The sequence below is a fragment of the Pelodiscus sinensis genome, chromosome 2 (assembly GCF_049634645.1).
Source record: "Pelodiscus sinensis isolate JC-2024 chromosome 2, ASM4963464v1, whole genome shotgun sequence".
NCBI classification, from domain to species: Eukaryota; Metazoa; Chordata; order Testudines; family Trionychidae; genus Pelodiscus; species Pelodiscus sinensis.
The window spans coordinates 172,694,728-172,711,222 of NC_134712.1; the positions used below are offsets into that span (position 1 = coordinate 172,694,728).

Here is a 16,495-nt window from a genome sequence, read left to right on the forward strand (position 1 = left end):
GAGATGGGGGTAAAGGAGGTGTAAGAGGGAAGTGCAGGCACATAACAGTCTCTCATTTGCTTCCAGAAAATGCATCCTCACATCTATCGCCGGACTGTGTTAGACACAGGTGCATGCTAGAGCATGCCTGGCAAGAATGTATCGTCGTTAGCTCGTTCTCAGACAGTACTTGCCAAAAGGAACCAATGAGGTGCCTCTAGCACTCTGATTAATTCATGTATAAAAGATACTCAACCCCTTGCAACAGAATGAAACTATATAGCTATTCAAAACACATATGTTGAGTCCTAGTTCTGTTCCCCTTGAAGTCAATGGAAGTACTCAAATGGCCGTCAGAACAGTCCCTAGAAATCTACATGTAAAATTTCCATTAACATAACACTGGGTACTGACAGCTCTCATTTTGGTTTGTTTAAACACAGAGCTGTACCAGCCATGTAACGTACATTGTTTGACACTGAGAATTGCAATAAAAACCTATTGCTCGGAAGTTTGTAAAAGTAATGCTCAAAACTGAAGACCAAAAGAATTACTGTCCATCAGAAGTATTCCCCCAGCTCCTCATGCCCACCCCAGAGAGGAAGAGTTTTCTCATAACCAAAAACAATCAGTCTTTAAAATATATAGACCCATAACTTCAGTGGGGCCAGGATTTCACCCATATATTTTTGCCCCACCTGTGCTGTAGCCTTTAACTTCTGTGTTAGCTTAGCATCATGTGACCAACAAGCAATAGCAGCAAACCTTCAAAAAAGGAAACTACTGCAAAAACCATGTGGGAGAAAAGCAAACGATAAAAATCCCCTTATATTTTATAGCGTCTGGTCTTCACTGTTTCTTTAACATGTGTTCCTGCCATTCAGAACCATCTCTGGCACACCTCTATGTTAAATCAAGATTAAAGTGATTATTTTTTTTAAAGAACTTAGTCCCTACAGCAGATTATGCTTCATCAGAAGTTTGAAAGAGGTACATTTAAAAGATGAAGAAATCAAAGCTCAGACTCTTTTAGTTTTCAGTCCTCTACATTCTACTATGAATTCCAAAACAACCAACCTCTTTTCTCAGTCTCTTTCTAAACCATCACCTTTCTTTTTCATTCCCATTCAGCACGAGCAAAACATCCATCCAATATGATGTATAGAAATACAAAGTCCATCATCAACATTGGGAATAACCTCAAAGAGTTCCTTGGACATGTGGCCATTTAACAGTGGGTCTCAGTTTGTCCCCATATTTATTAGGTATGTTAGCAGCAATATTACAAACTCTGCCCCCAAAGAGATTGTTCTTTCTTACCTTTTGCCACATTTTGATAAAAAAGAGCTCTCTGGAAAAGTTGAAGAACACATTGGTATCATAAGCATCATCCCCAATATTAGAAATGGAAATATTAAGTGAAATGTTCTTTACTGCTCCCAACGCCAGATAGGGGGTTTTCTCATCAACACTGTAATCAGAAGAGAACACACAGGTTAGTCCTTACTACTTGCTCACTTTCTTTTTTCCACCTTCAATTGTTAACAAGACCAGGGTCAACATTAAAATGTATATCACACATGAGATGTGTGCATAATAATACCAGTTTAGGACTGAGTGCCAGCAATGTACGCATGCTAATCCTGGCTCTGACGCTGTCTATCTCGTGGTCAGGTGTGGAGATCCTGGACCTCATAGAGGTCTGGGGAGAGGAGGCTAACCTCCAGGATCTCTGCACCAGATGCAGAAATGCCAATGTATATGGCTAGATGGCTGCAAGCCCAGCCTAGAAGGGCCACATGCTCAACCCAGGAGCAGGTGTACATGAAAATAAAAACTGAGGCAAATCTACACCAAGGCCAGGGAATGAAGTTCCCAATCGGGAGCGGCAACCCAGACCTGCCACTTTTATGAGCAGTCAGACTGCATCCTGGGATAGGGGTCAGTCTCTTCCCCTCCGCCCCTGTCATCATCTCCAACCTGGAGATGCCTGTCCAGGAGGGCGGGACTGTGGAGGATGAGGATGATGAAGAGGAAGACGAGGTCAGCCAGGAAACGATGCCCACCAGCCAGGAGGTCATCATCTCCATGGAGCTGGTACCCCCTCCCAAAATGTCTCCCAGGATATGGACAAGGCAGGGGAAGGCATATCAGGTTAGTCCTCTACCTTTCCCGGTCTACACAGTGGGAACCTGTCACGCCTTCTCATGAAGTTCCTGGAGAGGCCTCCCTTACTCCCAACCCTGTGGTGGGGCACCCTCCGACCACAAGCCACCATTAGGAGGATGGGGTCACAGACACACACACACAGCAGTGCCGCACATGGCACAGGCTCATGCCTGCACTCTCGGGGCAGCATCCACTCCTGGTCAAGAGTGGCAAGGTGGAGGACACCAAGCCCCTGCATGGGAACCTACTGGGAAGAAGGAAGTGCAGAGGATGCCAGTAGCACCCTCCCTGGCAAGTGGCATCTGCCACTCACACACACCTCCTCCAACACTTCCCCCCCCCCCATCCTCCAGCGGGTGGGCATAGAAGTCCTCTCTCAGCAGGATGCTGCCAGTGCTAGGCCCAGTGTGTATGCAGAACAGAGGGAAAGTGAGCTGTCCCAACCCCCCACTCCTGCCTGCAGGCTCCAGGCCTGGCTGGCATCTTCCCATGCCTGCTTGTCCCTGGGATGTGGGGGTAGTGAGTCTCTCTTTGAGCTTCTGGAGGACGATGGCAGGTTGCATGTGTGTGTCCCATTGCCAGAAGGCAGGGGCGAGCCATTCACACAGCTCCAGGAAGGTGGCCTTCTGCATGCATGGAGCTGGCTGTCCCACCGCTCCATGACAGTCTGGTCGCACCAGTCAGAACTGATGTCCCAGCACCAGAAGCAGCAATGAATGGTGTGCAGGGATGGGTGGGAGAGGCTGTGCTGCATGAGAAGCATGTGGAGTGGGGTGAGGAGGTGCCCCTGCGTGAGCTGCAGGTCCTAGTCCTGCAGTGCCACGAGGGCAGCCTACAGTAACTGTGACAGGAGTGCAGCAGAGGGTCTAAAAGCCGGCGAGTGCTTTCAGCAGATCCAGCTCCATGGAGGAAGTGCTGTGGAGTCCAGAAGGGCAACCAGAGCATGCAGTAAGAAGAGTCTGCTGTCCCTCAAGGAGGTAGGCAATGGAGAAGAGTCTGAGACAGCTGTAGAGGAGGGGCCCTTTAAGCACAAGCCTCAGGTTACATCTAGGTATCCCAGAAAAGCTCTGTGACGTCCAAGGAATGTGTCTGCTTTTCCGAAAAAAATTTAAGAAGCAGACGTGGTTTTTTGTCATCCCCGTAAACTTCGTTTCACGAGGAAGAAGGGATGTTCCCAAAGTGTTTTTCCCCCCGACATATGGCCCCATGTAGACAGGCCAACTGTCAGAAAAGACACTTTCAGAAGAAAAGTGGAAAGAGATATGCAAATTGCGGTTCACAATTTGCATATCCTTTTCCGACTTTTCTTTGTAGTGTAGACATAGCTCCAGGAAGTGACTGCTGTCCTGATGCCCTGCCCAGAGTGCTTCAGGGGGCCTTAATGGGATTTAGGCTCCAATCAGTTTGGATGTGCTATTTTGACATAATTCTGTGTTGTTTTGATGGAGATTTCTAGAGTGGACATGCTGTTTCAAAATAGTTATTTCAGGAGTTATTATTCTGAAATAACTTATTTTGAAATAATGCTGTAGTGTAGATGTGCCCTCTCTCTCTCTCTCTCTCTCCCTTCCCCCCCAGTCATTAGGTACTTGCAGTACTTTAGACATTTTGGCCAGTCTAGAACCAGAAAAGCTGACAAACATAAGATCACACCCACAAACATGGTATTAGAAGTTAAATGGAGATACTAGAATAAAGTAAAAGGTTGTATGTTGAATGTAAGTTAGAAAATAAATCACCAATCTGGAATTGATCAATGGTGTAAAAGGAATCCAATTTTACTTAGGCTTGATCTAGTTTTAAAATTTAACTCTATATAGCTCAGGCATCTGAAGCATCTGCACCCCTGAGCCATGTAGCTAGGCTGATGAACCTTCCCCCCCCCCCCCCCCCTTCTCCAATATAGAGACAGTCAGGTCTGTCCAAGAATGCTTTCTTCAACCTAGCTAGTGTTGCTGGGGAGTTGTGTTCCCATAGCAACAGAAAATCCCCTTCCATCAGCATGGACTATCACATTACAGGATTATGCCTTCAGAGCTACAGCACTGTATTTATGCTCCTATAGTGCCCGTACTGTAGCCATAACCTTCGTTATACAGAAAAGATGGAGAATGTCATTGGGAAGGAGTTATGTGGTGGTTCAGTAAAGAGACTTCTAGTGGCATGTCAGGGGAAAGGATCAATAAGAATTTCAGATGAGATGGAATCAGCAAAGTCAAAAACATTCTTCCACTATTAATTTAGCATGTATACACACCAACCCTTGAAAACAACTCTTTAACATGAGTCGGCTTATCTACTGTGATTTTGCATCTTTACTTCTGTCTTTAGCCCCCCCCCCCCCCCCCGGTTAAGAAATCATTCCTGTTACTGTACTACACAGAGTCCAGGTGTAAAGTCCTGCATTGATACAAAATTTTGTATCCGCATCTGTATATGCAGAAATTAGTTGCAGATATCCTCATCCACTTCCACAGATGTGGATACTCACAGATATAAAGCAGATAGCCACAAACTGGTAGGGTTCTATATACAAAATTTGTATCCATATCCATATTTGAAAAAATGAGCTGTGGATATCCACATCTATCGATATAAAGCAGATACCCGCAGATATGCAGGGATCTACCCATATGCTGACCTCATCACATCCTCTCCTGGTCAATGATATTGAAATGATAACACATGAGAAATTACACTTTATTCTTCACCCATCTTCACCTAAAGAAGGTTCTAGAGCCTGGTACCCATAGCTCTATCACAAGTGATTTAGGAAACTCGTGAGTGAGCAATACATTTGGGGTAAAATATTCTAGATGCTTTCTTTAAAGTTGACCGTATGAATTTATCACTGTAAATTATGAAGGACTTTTCCACAAAATAAAGAGGTATTTCTAGTACACTTATCTTCTTTGCCCACTTCGTAACCTTTATATGCTTACCATATTTGAAATTACAGCTTCTTACTGTTTCGGTATAAACTGCAAAAACTGTGCCTTAATTTTTATGGTTGCAATTAATTACAGGCACAAATCCCACTACTGAGTTGGCTAAGTAACAGATTTGCACTATATAACCTTCTAAAGGGTATGATTTTCTCTCACAATTATAAATGCAAACAAATGAAGGTACAATTTTTTCAAAATGAGTGCTGGCTGGGACCCCACTAAAAATTTGGCACTAAAATGTCAAAACTATTAGAGTCAAATCTTGCAATTTTTATATCAATAAAAGTTCTGCTGAAATCAGTGGGACTTCTGCTCACAGAGGTATCGAATTCAAAAGGCCAAATGTGGCCATTTCAAACATTTTTGATTGAAAAGCAAACAAATACCTTACCAAGACATAAATGGCAAACTACTAGAATCATCTAGTAATCAAAAGTATAGAGAAAAAATAAACCCTCATTAATGTGAATTACTTCCCAGTTAAGTTCAAGATCACAGTATTTGCATGCACTTAAACTAGATTAACAACTCACAGGCTAAGATTCTTTAGTAAAATCTGGATGTATGTGTTGCTTTAGCAAGTGATGTGAGCCAGTGTTTCTCAATGTGGTCTGCAAAACCACTTTGAGAAAGCAGCTAACTGGTCGCACTGGTGTTTTTATTTACCGGCACTGCAGCCACGGAGCTTCGCAGCTCCCATTGGCTCCCGTTTGCCGTTTGATGACAAGGGGAGCTGCAGGAAGCAGCATGAGCCGGGCGGCCACTTCTCACAGCTCCTCTTGCCTGCAAAAGGTCAATGGGAGCTGTGAGACTCCTTGGCCACAGCACCAGTAAACAAACACACTGGTGCAGCCAGTTAACAGCTTTCTCGAAGTGGTTTCACGGACCACTTTGAGAAACACTGATACAAACTAACAAAGGACTCATCAAGTGAAAGGTTGTGCTAGCTGCAATGCCCTCGAATTATTAATGGCTAGAAGTTCCCATTATTTGAGAGGGAGAGTGGTTAGGACTGACTCCATATCCTATCAACAATTTAATTGTATTTCTTCTCATGTATATTAAATGCAAACAATAGAAAAAAAGACTCCTCTGATTTTGAAACATTTACAGATTGAACACAGTCACACTCAAAGAATGTTGTCATTTAATACTGAATAGTAGAACATGTGCTCAGAATAATTTTTTTAATAAAAAATTAAAGACACAGGCAGTAACAATAAATAAGTACTGAATGTCAGTACAATGTTACTACTTTCCATGGCGCCATTATCTGTTACAGTGAATCACATCTGAATGAAGGCTTTTGTGGCAATCTTAAACTAGCCACAAATCTTTCACAATATATTCCCCTCCATAGAGCAGGAAACCCTGATTTTTAAGAGAGTACTAATTGATCACTTGATTATAGCACCAACATCAAATTCACAGCCTTACTGAACTTTGTAAAAAGCCTCAATGGTTCAAAGCTGACAGGAATTCAGATCTTCATCAGAAATGCAACAGAAGATTGTGTTTAAGCCTCGTTTTAAGAGACTAGTTTCCTGAATCATTAAATCTGAGTACATCTGGAATGAATCAGGTACACTTTCGGCAAGAAATGGATTAAGAAAAAGAATCTGTCTATTCGCAAGGGAGCTCCCGAGCCCTGTTTGCTGCTCTGAGGCATGATGTCATTGTGCATGGAATGCCTGCTGTGATGTATGAACTGTACTACCAATATGATGCCATCCTTCTCCAGCATCTGCTGAACATTAAACAGGCTAGCTGCCGAGTCAAAATATGTCAGTAAAGCTGTGTTGTCACCCTATAGAAACAAGAAAACAAACTAAGCCAAGCTTTATTACAACAAGCTAAGAGAAACAAGCTAAGGAACAAAAATCAAACAACAGCTTTTGTTTTATTTTTTACTGGAAGAAAAATTTTAACATGGCTAAGCTCTTTCCCCAGCTACATGGGTCAAGTTAAGGCAGATCACTAAAAAATAAGAAAGCATGGATCAAAATCTAAAGATCAGCAAGCAATCACTAAGCAAATTTTAAAACAAGAATAGAATTAAATTATGAAACATAAGTGGAGAGCTGGATGAAAGTTGTGTAAAATATTATATATATCTATAGGCGTATTATATATGCAACCATATACGCATACAAACAATAAATATACAATTATGTCAGTCCCTGGATAGAAAAAGGGAGTAGGACTGATGTGCTAATCAAAGGCGCTAATTACCTGCCAACCCATTTACTTAGAACAGGATTTGTGATGGTCGTCCTGTCTTAAAAATCAGGCTCCAACCTTTTTCTAGAGATCAGGATTAGATTAATTCACTAAACCATGGTGTCCAACCAGTTTGCTATAGCAAGTTAACCACATTATTCTGAAAACGTATATAATTTTGTGAGCCAGCTAGCCACACTCAACCAGTCAGCCAGACACATATGGCTAGTGGTTAGCATGTTAGACACCACAGCACTAAAATTTCCCCTGATTATGATTTCATTGGCTCTAGCACAAAGTGTAAATAGGAAATACTTTCCTTTTTTCCCTAAAGCTGCTGGCAAAAGGGAACAATTCTAAAATGTCAGGATATGATACTTAGTCTCTTTTAACCCGCTCTCATTTTCTGTCCCAGTCCATTTGCCTTCACACAGTTATGCTGCAGTAATCTAGGGAAAAAAGACTGGGAAGAGGAGGGTTATCAGAAAACACCTACAACTTTCATTCCCTCACCTCCTAAAATGAAGGTGCTTTAGTTACCCTGCATCTGGGGAGACATAATCTACATTCCAAAAAAGTATGCTTGGATTCATTCCCTATTTCCTTGACTAGTCAGTAAAAAAAGACATATTGCACTTAACCTCCCTAACCTTTGCAGATGACTCACAAGGCAGGGAAGGAATGAAATAGGACTTTCTCCTACCCTATTGGTCTGAGTCACCATTTTCCCCTTTGATATTCCAACTCTTATATTAATTACACTAGAGAAACATCTATATTAGTAAAAAAAGAGGGGAGGCATGCAATTCACCACTGTTGTACAGTGCAGAAGCTGTAGTGCATAGAGATCAGGCAAGATCTGCTCAACAGGATCAGAAAAACACATGAGTACGAATGCCTAAATCCATCTGAGTCCCAACGTCTATAGATGGAGCTGCACCAACAGAGTGAAAAGACCCATTTTTTGCTAATGCAGAGAAGGTGTAGGTGGGTAAACAGCATTCATCCTGCAAAAGGCAAAAAGCAGAGCACTTCCAAGCATGCAATGCCACCGTTCAGCCTCACTCACAATGAAGTACTGAATATTAACTCCAGCTGTTGGAAATGATAACAACCCCCCTTCAACTAAGCAAAATTCACCCCATTTGGGATTTCAGTACCAATTCTAAACTCAAATCAGACTCTCTAGAGAGATCTGCAAAGCCTCTGGGTGAACCATGGCCTATTTATGATTTTGCAGTGAAAACTGATGAAACTCATTTCTTCACCTGATTTTGATGGGAAATCATATATAAACTCCGGTCATCTGAAGAAGCGGGCTGTGCCCACGAAAGCTCATGATACCATCTACATGTTTTGTTAGTCTATAAAGCGCTACCAGACCATTTGTTGTTTTTTAAGTTTATCCTGTGCGAACTAACTCGGCTACACCCTGAAGCATATGAAGATTGTCAGTATCAATTGTGTTTGATTTGAGGAGTTTTGTCTCAACACAAAACTTAGAGGAAGGAGACTCCGAATAATTAAAAAAAAAGTGTTCACACAAACCCAAATGAAACAAACCCCGTGGATGTTGAATAGCTCCAATATTGCTCCGTTCATTTCCACAAACACTCAAGGTCAATTCTCCTCACAGTCCAAAAGTCAATTTGGACTAAAGTTGGAATGCCTTCTTGGAGGAGCTCCTAATTAGTATAGGATGGTGCTTTATTTATATAATTTAGGAGGGGTCATAATCCTGGTGCCTCCTCAGCAGCCCCACATTTCCCTCCAGATAAGAAGGGAACAAATAGCACTTAGAAACTCTGATATACATCCGTTGTGGATGATAGGACTACCTCTGCCCCAGTGTACAGTGGGCTTCAGTGTACAGTATATGCTAGGGAACACTGGTGGGTAGCTCATAAAACCATTCTCCAGATGAAGGAGCAGCACTTTTTTCCATGGAGTCTGTGTTACTACAATTGTATGGCATCCTAGAAGATGAGAGGGAGATTCCTTAGTTCCCTGGTTCCCATGGAAAGAATCTTGTCACACAGGCCGTTACTCAGTCTATACATATGCTGGGGTCCACAATTAGGTCACAAAAAGTTGAAGTCTGATCCAATATTTTTTTCACATCCACTTCTTTTAAAAACCAGAACACAGTTTAATGGTCTAGGACAGGGGTGGGGAACCTTAGGCCCACTTGCCTGGATCCTGCCCCCGAGGCTTATGGCCTCTCCTCCCACACTGAGGAGCCTGCGCTGATGTTCCAGTCCTCCTACTGCCTCCCCGTGGGGCTGGAGATAGGGATGTTAAATATTGGTTAATTGAATAGTTGATTAACCTCATGAATTCGTATCATTCGACTATTCTATAGTTCCCTGGGATACGGCTGGCAGCCAATGTGCTCCAGCCCCACTCCTGTGGAGCCCCCTGACATCCAGTCTCCGGCCTCTCTACTGAGTCAGCAGTGCAGGATGCCAGGCGGGAGCTGGTCCACAAGAGAACCAGTTTAGAAACCAGCTCCCCTCACGGACTGGCTGTCTGCCACCCCACACTGCAGCAGCCCCTGTCCAGGGGTGGGGTCTGAGCTCCTGGACTCGGCGCAAACTGGAACTGAGCCAGGTTGCTTGGCCACCTGACTCCTAATACACTTTAAATGCAGAGCTGCAGTGGAGGTAGGTCCCAGACCCAGTGCAAGCTGGGACTGAGCCATGCTGCCGGCCGTCCTGCTAAAAAAAATTACTGCCGGGGGGGGAGCGAATGTGTGTAGTCTATAGCATTAATCTATAAACTTTTGCTTATTAGTTAATTGGTTAATTGACTAGACTATTACATCCCAAGCTGAAGCACACAAAATATATTAAGCTGAGCTCCCCTAGGCTCTGGTGTGTGAGGAAATATGAGGAATGCCTTTCTGCTTCTCATTCGGCTCCATACTGAGGGTTTCTTTTTCCACTTTTCATTTGTGTGTGGTTTCCGACTGATTTTTCTGTGGATCAATGGCCCCTGACTCAAAAAAGGTTCCCTACTCGTGGTCCAGGAGCAGGAAGGCCATCTGGCTGATATTCCTGGTCATTATTGGGAAATTGCAACAAAGGAGAGGTTACTGCTGTGGGATTACACAAAATGGTTACAGCTAAGGTGTGTCTAGACTACATGCCTCCTTCGACGGAGGCATGTAGATTAGCCAGATCGGAAGAGGGAAATGAAGCCGCGTTTAAAATAATCGCGGCTTCATTTAAATTTAAATGGCTGCCCCGATCTGCCGATCAGCTGTTTGTCGGCAGATCGGGGGAGTCTGGACGCGATGCCCCGACAAAGAAGCCTTTCTTCATCGACACAGGTAAGCCTCGTGAAACCAGGCTTACCTGTGTTGATGAAGAAAGGCTTCTTTGTCGGGGCATCGCATCCAGACTCCCCCGATCTGCCGACAAACAGCTGATCGGCAGATCGGGGCAGCCATTTAAATTTAAATGAAGCCGCGATTATTTTAATCGCGGCTTCATTTCCCTCTTCCGATCTGGCTAATCTACATGCCTCCGTCGAAGGAGGCATGTAGTCTAGACACACCCCTAGTTATTGTGTTCTCAAGCCATCACTGGAAATGCCAACTAGATGTTATTTCCCAAATTTGGGTTCCTTCACATAAATCTCATACCATCCCAATGGACATGCCAATGCTCAGTGACATACACTTTCAACTTTTTACATTTTCAATTACATGTGCAGTGTATGAGCAAATACATGTGAAAGATACTCCTCTCTCCCCCTTCCCCTCCCCCATGCTCTTGTTACATTCTTCCAAAAACAGGTAACTTTTCCATATTATTACTTATTTCTACAGAGCCACAGATGTGTGTAAGCTTTTAGAGACAGAAATAAAAAGGCAGAGCGTGTGGCTGATTCTTATCTCACTCATGCTGGCTTTACATCTTGATTTCCGTAGAGTTACTTCTGATTCACTTATGTTGTTGTTAAAGGAGAATGTGGTACAGCATCCTGTTGAACCTATAATCAAAAGCTCCAATCCTGCACATACACATCCAGGAGTAACTTTTTTCTCATAAGCAGGCTCACAGAAGTCAGTGGATTGCACATGTGAGTTACATTTTTCACATGTATGCGTGTGTGCAAGATCAAGTCTTAAAATGAGAACAGATATTTAAAAAATGGCCAGAGACAGCAGTAAGTAAGAGGAAGGAATAATTACTCCCACTGAACAGGAGGTAGATCCTAGATGCAATGGGGATCCCACACTGATTAATTTGAAAAACAGTTATTATTTTAAAAAGGTCAAAGGAATGACTTATGTTGTAGTGTTGGTCTAGCATAGACAGCCCTAGTAGATGTTCTGTAACACATTTCAAGAAGAAATTTAGTACTTTGTGACATGAAATTTCCACGGTTTAAATCTTTAACAATGACAGCAGGCAATACAAATTTCCTGAGGAGAAATTAATCTTTTAGCAACTGAACTCTTAGTGAAATCTGATGAAACATGTTGGATTTTGTTTTCTCCTTCTAGAATACTGGCGCAAAATATGGAATCAATTACTGTGCTCAGCTGAACATAGAAGAGGGAAAAAGGGACAGAAAGTCCTGTACACCTAGTGGTTTATAGATCACAACCAGTGGGTATTTAACACAGGGTGGAAATGCATAAAAATGTACAGAATCTGTTGCAACAGGAAATTTGCTACACAGTAGCATGTGATTTATGTCAAGAATAAGATATGCCTAATTAAGATATTTTTAACTGAGAAATGAATCAATATGGAACTCAGCACATACAACATTACCACCAGCATCTCTATTTCAAGCTTTTCACAAACAAGGTAACTTATTGGCTGATCTGTAGACAGTTCAGCTTTATTGGACTTTGTAAACTGCCGGGAATATTAAATAAGAACATTTGCCTAGCACCTTAACAAAAAGCATGTTGGGTGAGGTTTATTTCACAAAAGCAAAACAGTGGCACATTCTGTTTTTAATTACAAATTCTCAATCTGTGCAGTATCTGCTGAGCTTAGATTTCTCAACTGGCAGTTAAAATATATGATAATATTGCAGCAGTTCAGTGTTTCTCTTTGGTTAGCCTGACATGATTGGTTATTAGACCAAGAAACAGTACAGATTGAACCTCTGTGGTCCGGGAGTCTCTGGTCTGGCAACATCCATGGTCTGGTAGAATCACAGATGTTGCTGGACCAGAGAGCCTCAGTGGCAGAAGTTGCCAGTGGCTGGCGGGGCAGAAGAGCCTGCAGTCAGCGGGGACACTGTAGCCTGTGGGGCAGCAAAGCAGAGGAATGCAAAACAGTGGGGCTGCTGGAGCCTGGTGGGGGCTGCTGGAACCCGCAGGGCCAGTGGGGAAGCACGGCAGCAGTCTGTGGGACTGCTAGAGCCCAGTGGGGCAGCAAAGCTGGCAGGGCCGCTGGAACCCAGTGGCTGGGCAGAAGAGCTCCCCCACCCCACCGCCATGGTTTGGCAAACTATCTTGTCCAGGACTGGTCTGGTCCCCCAAGGGTGCCTGACCAGGGAGGTCCAACCTGTACTGTGCCCTCTTTGGTGAATGCATGACCAATGCAGAGATGCCCAGGAAGAAGGCAGGGTTTTATATTAATACAGTAGTCACTTCAAAAGGGAGCTAACCATGTGTTGTGAAAGCCCTGCTGCAATCAAACCTTCAGGACAGTCACATTCCAGAAGATATATCCTGGTGATTACTACAGTACAAAAAGTCTCAGGGGGGTGGCTGTGTTAGTCTGTAACTTTAAAAACAAGGAGTAGCTCTGTGGCAAATTAGAAACTAACAACAATATAACAAAGTTGCATTTAAGGGATGTCAGTTCTCATTTGTATAATATCCCTGACTGGGAGGGAGAAGCCCACTGCAAGAGAAATTAGGAATCCCTATTCTTTTATTGCCACTTGATTTCTGAGCTCTGTATCACTCATTACTCATTGGTTCCATTACCATCTGGAGTGCCTCAAAAACTGTTCGCTCAGCAGGCACAGGACTGACTAGCCATTGCAATGGATGGTTTTTCATGTGATAGATTTATGATGCTTTGAATGCCACTGGCCAGATGGAAACCAAGGAACTGTTCCATCAGCCCAATACACACTCAACAATGGAAAACATTCAGCTAGTTCCCTAGGATGATGTTCCCACTGCAACTTACATTATGTTCTAATTAATCACTGGCTCTGCTGGTAGCCCTTTCAGGAAACTGCAAATCAGATCCTTGATATGATGCAACAAAATTTTCCACAAATACAATATGCACCTCATTAGCAACCAATTATAGCTAAGAATAGGGATAGGCTAAAAATAAAAACTTACTTCATTCCATATTTACTTCACTTGCAAGTATAAAAATATTATATAGGTTGAACCTCTCTAGGTTAGCACCCTCAGGACCTGACCAGTGCTGAACAAGAGAATTTGCCGAACTATTGGTCGGGAAGGCAGTATTGTCTAGCGGTATTACCAACACTTCCACTGCTTACTGGGCTCTTAGAAGACATTTAAGGGTAAATCAGAGCTAAATAGCACAGAACAGTGAGAGCCAGGACTGGTGGCTGTAAACAAACTTTATGGGACCTCAGGAAACTTGGCCACACCCTTGATAAGTGACAGAGATGTAGCTGTGTTAGTCTGGACTTGCTGAAACAAAAGACAGAGCTATGCAGCACTTTAAAGACTAACAAGATGGTTTAACAGGTGATGAGCTTCCATGGGCCAGACCCACTTCCTCAGATCAATTTGTAGAAGAAAATTATATACCAAAGGGATATAATAAAAAAAAGTGAACACATATAAAATTGACAAATCAGATTTTAGAACAGAAAGGAGTTGAGGGGGGTAGGTTAGTATCTATGGGTATGTCTACACTTGCCCCCTAGTTCGAACTAGGGAGGCAAATGAAGCATACCAAAGTTGCAAATCAAGTGCAGGATTTAAATATCCCGCGCTTGATTAGCATAATTGTGGCCGGTCGCCATTTTAAAATGCTGGTCACCCGATTTAACTTGCCGCGTGTGTAGACGCGATAGTTCGATCGGAAACCCTTCCCTCGTATTAACTGTTACTCCTCATGCAATGCAATGAGGAGTTAGTTCCACGACGGGAACTAACCATACACTAAGTGTCCTTTAACCCAGAACATTAATGTCATATTGGAACATGTATTTCATGTTTCAGGAAGGGCTGCTCCAAGATCCAACTATTTCAATGGACTTTGCATCAGAGTCCACATGCACTGATCCTTTCTTTCTACTATCGAGACTGATAAAATTCTAGAGAGCACTAATTTTTCTTTTGCTTTCCAGATAATTTGGCAAGATCTGACTGGGATAAACAAAGTATAAAATATTAATTAAAGATGTTTTTGTTTAATGCATAATAAAAAAAAAATCAAAAAAACAACATTCATCTGTTACCAAGGGCTACAGAGGAAGAAAAATTAGATCCTATCAGAATTAAACAATTAAGCTCCAAATGAAAGAATATTCTTTTTCCATGTCATTGTGGTTTTGCTAAGACACTGTATAAGGCAGAAAGCCACAAAGCACTGGTCATGAAACATGAGGCCTCACTGAAAACCAATTTCCATTGTCTGATCAAAGCAAGATAATATAAGCTCGGTGGCATGAGCTCAGTCAAGCGTATGAATCATTTTACTTCCTACACTAACTCAGAAGTTTGCTTAGCTCAATCAGTTTACAAAATTTGACCAAATGTGAAAACCTCTAAAAAATGGCAATACCTATAGTTCAAGGCTATAGGCTCTAATCAGTAAAGTTTTTATCTTAAAAATGTTGTCTGTGTCTTTTTGAGGGTTCAAACAGAATCTGTGTTCTTAAAATATTTAACTACTTTCCATCCTATTTCCCTGTTATTGGTGAAAAGCAAATACAAGTCATAACACACATATAACTACTACTTCTGGATTCCCTTAGCTCAGGTTCTGTAATTCTTCTGTTTGACAGGTTGTAGTGAAATTGTCATGGCTACATTTTTAAGCATAGGCTCCAGCAACAGTTGAAACAAAGGGAATTTTACAATTGACTTTAATGAGAGCAAGAACACACTGGATTTACAGTTTGCATCCACAAAACACTCATGCAACCATTAATAAAAAGGCTGCATGATTAAGCCTCTGACACAAAATTACTCTTTTCACAGATGCTAGTGAAATGCAAGTAAACTTGGGAGTTGATCAAATGCCTTCTGAAGTCAATGGAAGTCTTACCCATGTCTTCAATAGGAACAGGATGAGGCTGTTTCTGGCCACATCCAACAAGCTCATATTGACACAGAAAAACATTCTGTCACAAAAGTTTTATCTTCTATGGAGTTGGTTGGAAATTTTTTGACAAAACATTTTTTTCCATCAAAATAGGAGAGGTTTCAAGGGATACTCTGATTCTTTCCAGACACAGAAACACCCAAATCAAAACCTGAATTTTACAATTTGAAAATGGACTTTTCAACAAAATTCCATTTTGAAAAAAAAAGAGAGAGAAAGAGAGAGAGCGCATTCCAGTGAGGAACACAAGCAAATTTCAAAACTTGAAATTCTTCAAATAACCAGACCGTCGTTCTCCAAACAGCTCCAGTGTGCTATGTGTTTCATTTTAGCAATATAAAAATAGCTTTGTTTCATTCTCCACACAGTTTGGTCTTGAGGACAGATGTATAACTAGAAATATTTTAGCTGGTGAGCAATTCTAGTTCTAATGACAGATGCAGGGTAACTTTATGTCACAAAATTACATGGGACACAGGATGCCTTTGACATTTCCATTAATTATTATTATTAATATAGGGGATTTTCATCCAAGAATGCTTGCAGTCTTCTGTCTTTCTAAAACAGATTTACAAACTACACATGTGGGTCAATTCAACCACCACCAAGGGGGTAACACAGCTGTCATACTGCAAGCCACAGTAACTATTTTGTTTTTGTTTTGTTTTTTAATAGCAATGCTACTGTGTTTCCTATGGTACACAGACTATCATTACATTTACACAGCCAGGCAGGATTTCCTTTCCAGCTGCAGCTCTCATGGAAGGCACCTGTCTATTCTGCTCTAAAATTGCCCCCTTTTAATCTTTTGTTTGTTTTTTCACAGGAGAGCTTTATTTTCCCAAATGCCTTTTGAGATACACAAGCAAAAGAAAATAT

General features: G+C 42.1%; 1 protein-coding gene across 2 annotated transcripts in view; it reads right to left on the minus strand.

Moving 5' to 3' along the window:
* Positions 1–16,495, minus strand: part of ITGA9 (integrin subunit alpha 9) — a 332,993-nt gene that overhangs the window by 131,401 nt on the left and 185,097 nt on the right. For both annotated transcript variants that reach the window (XM_006124025.4, XM_075921785.1), the window contains exon 18: positions 1,300–1,450. In XM_006124025.4, coding sequence (XP_006124087.1) covers positions 1,300–1,450 — 151 coding nt within the window. The remainder of the gene's footprint in view (positions 1–1,299; positions 1,451–16,495) is intronic.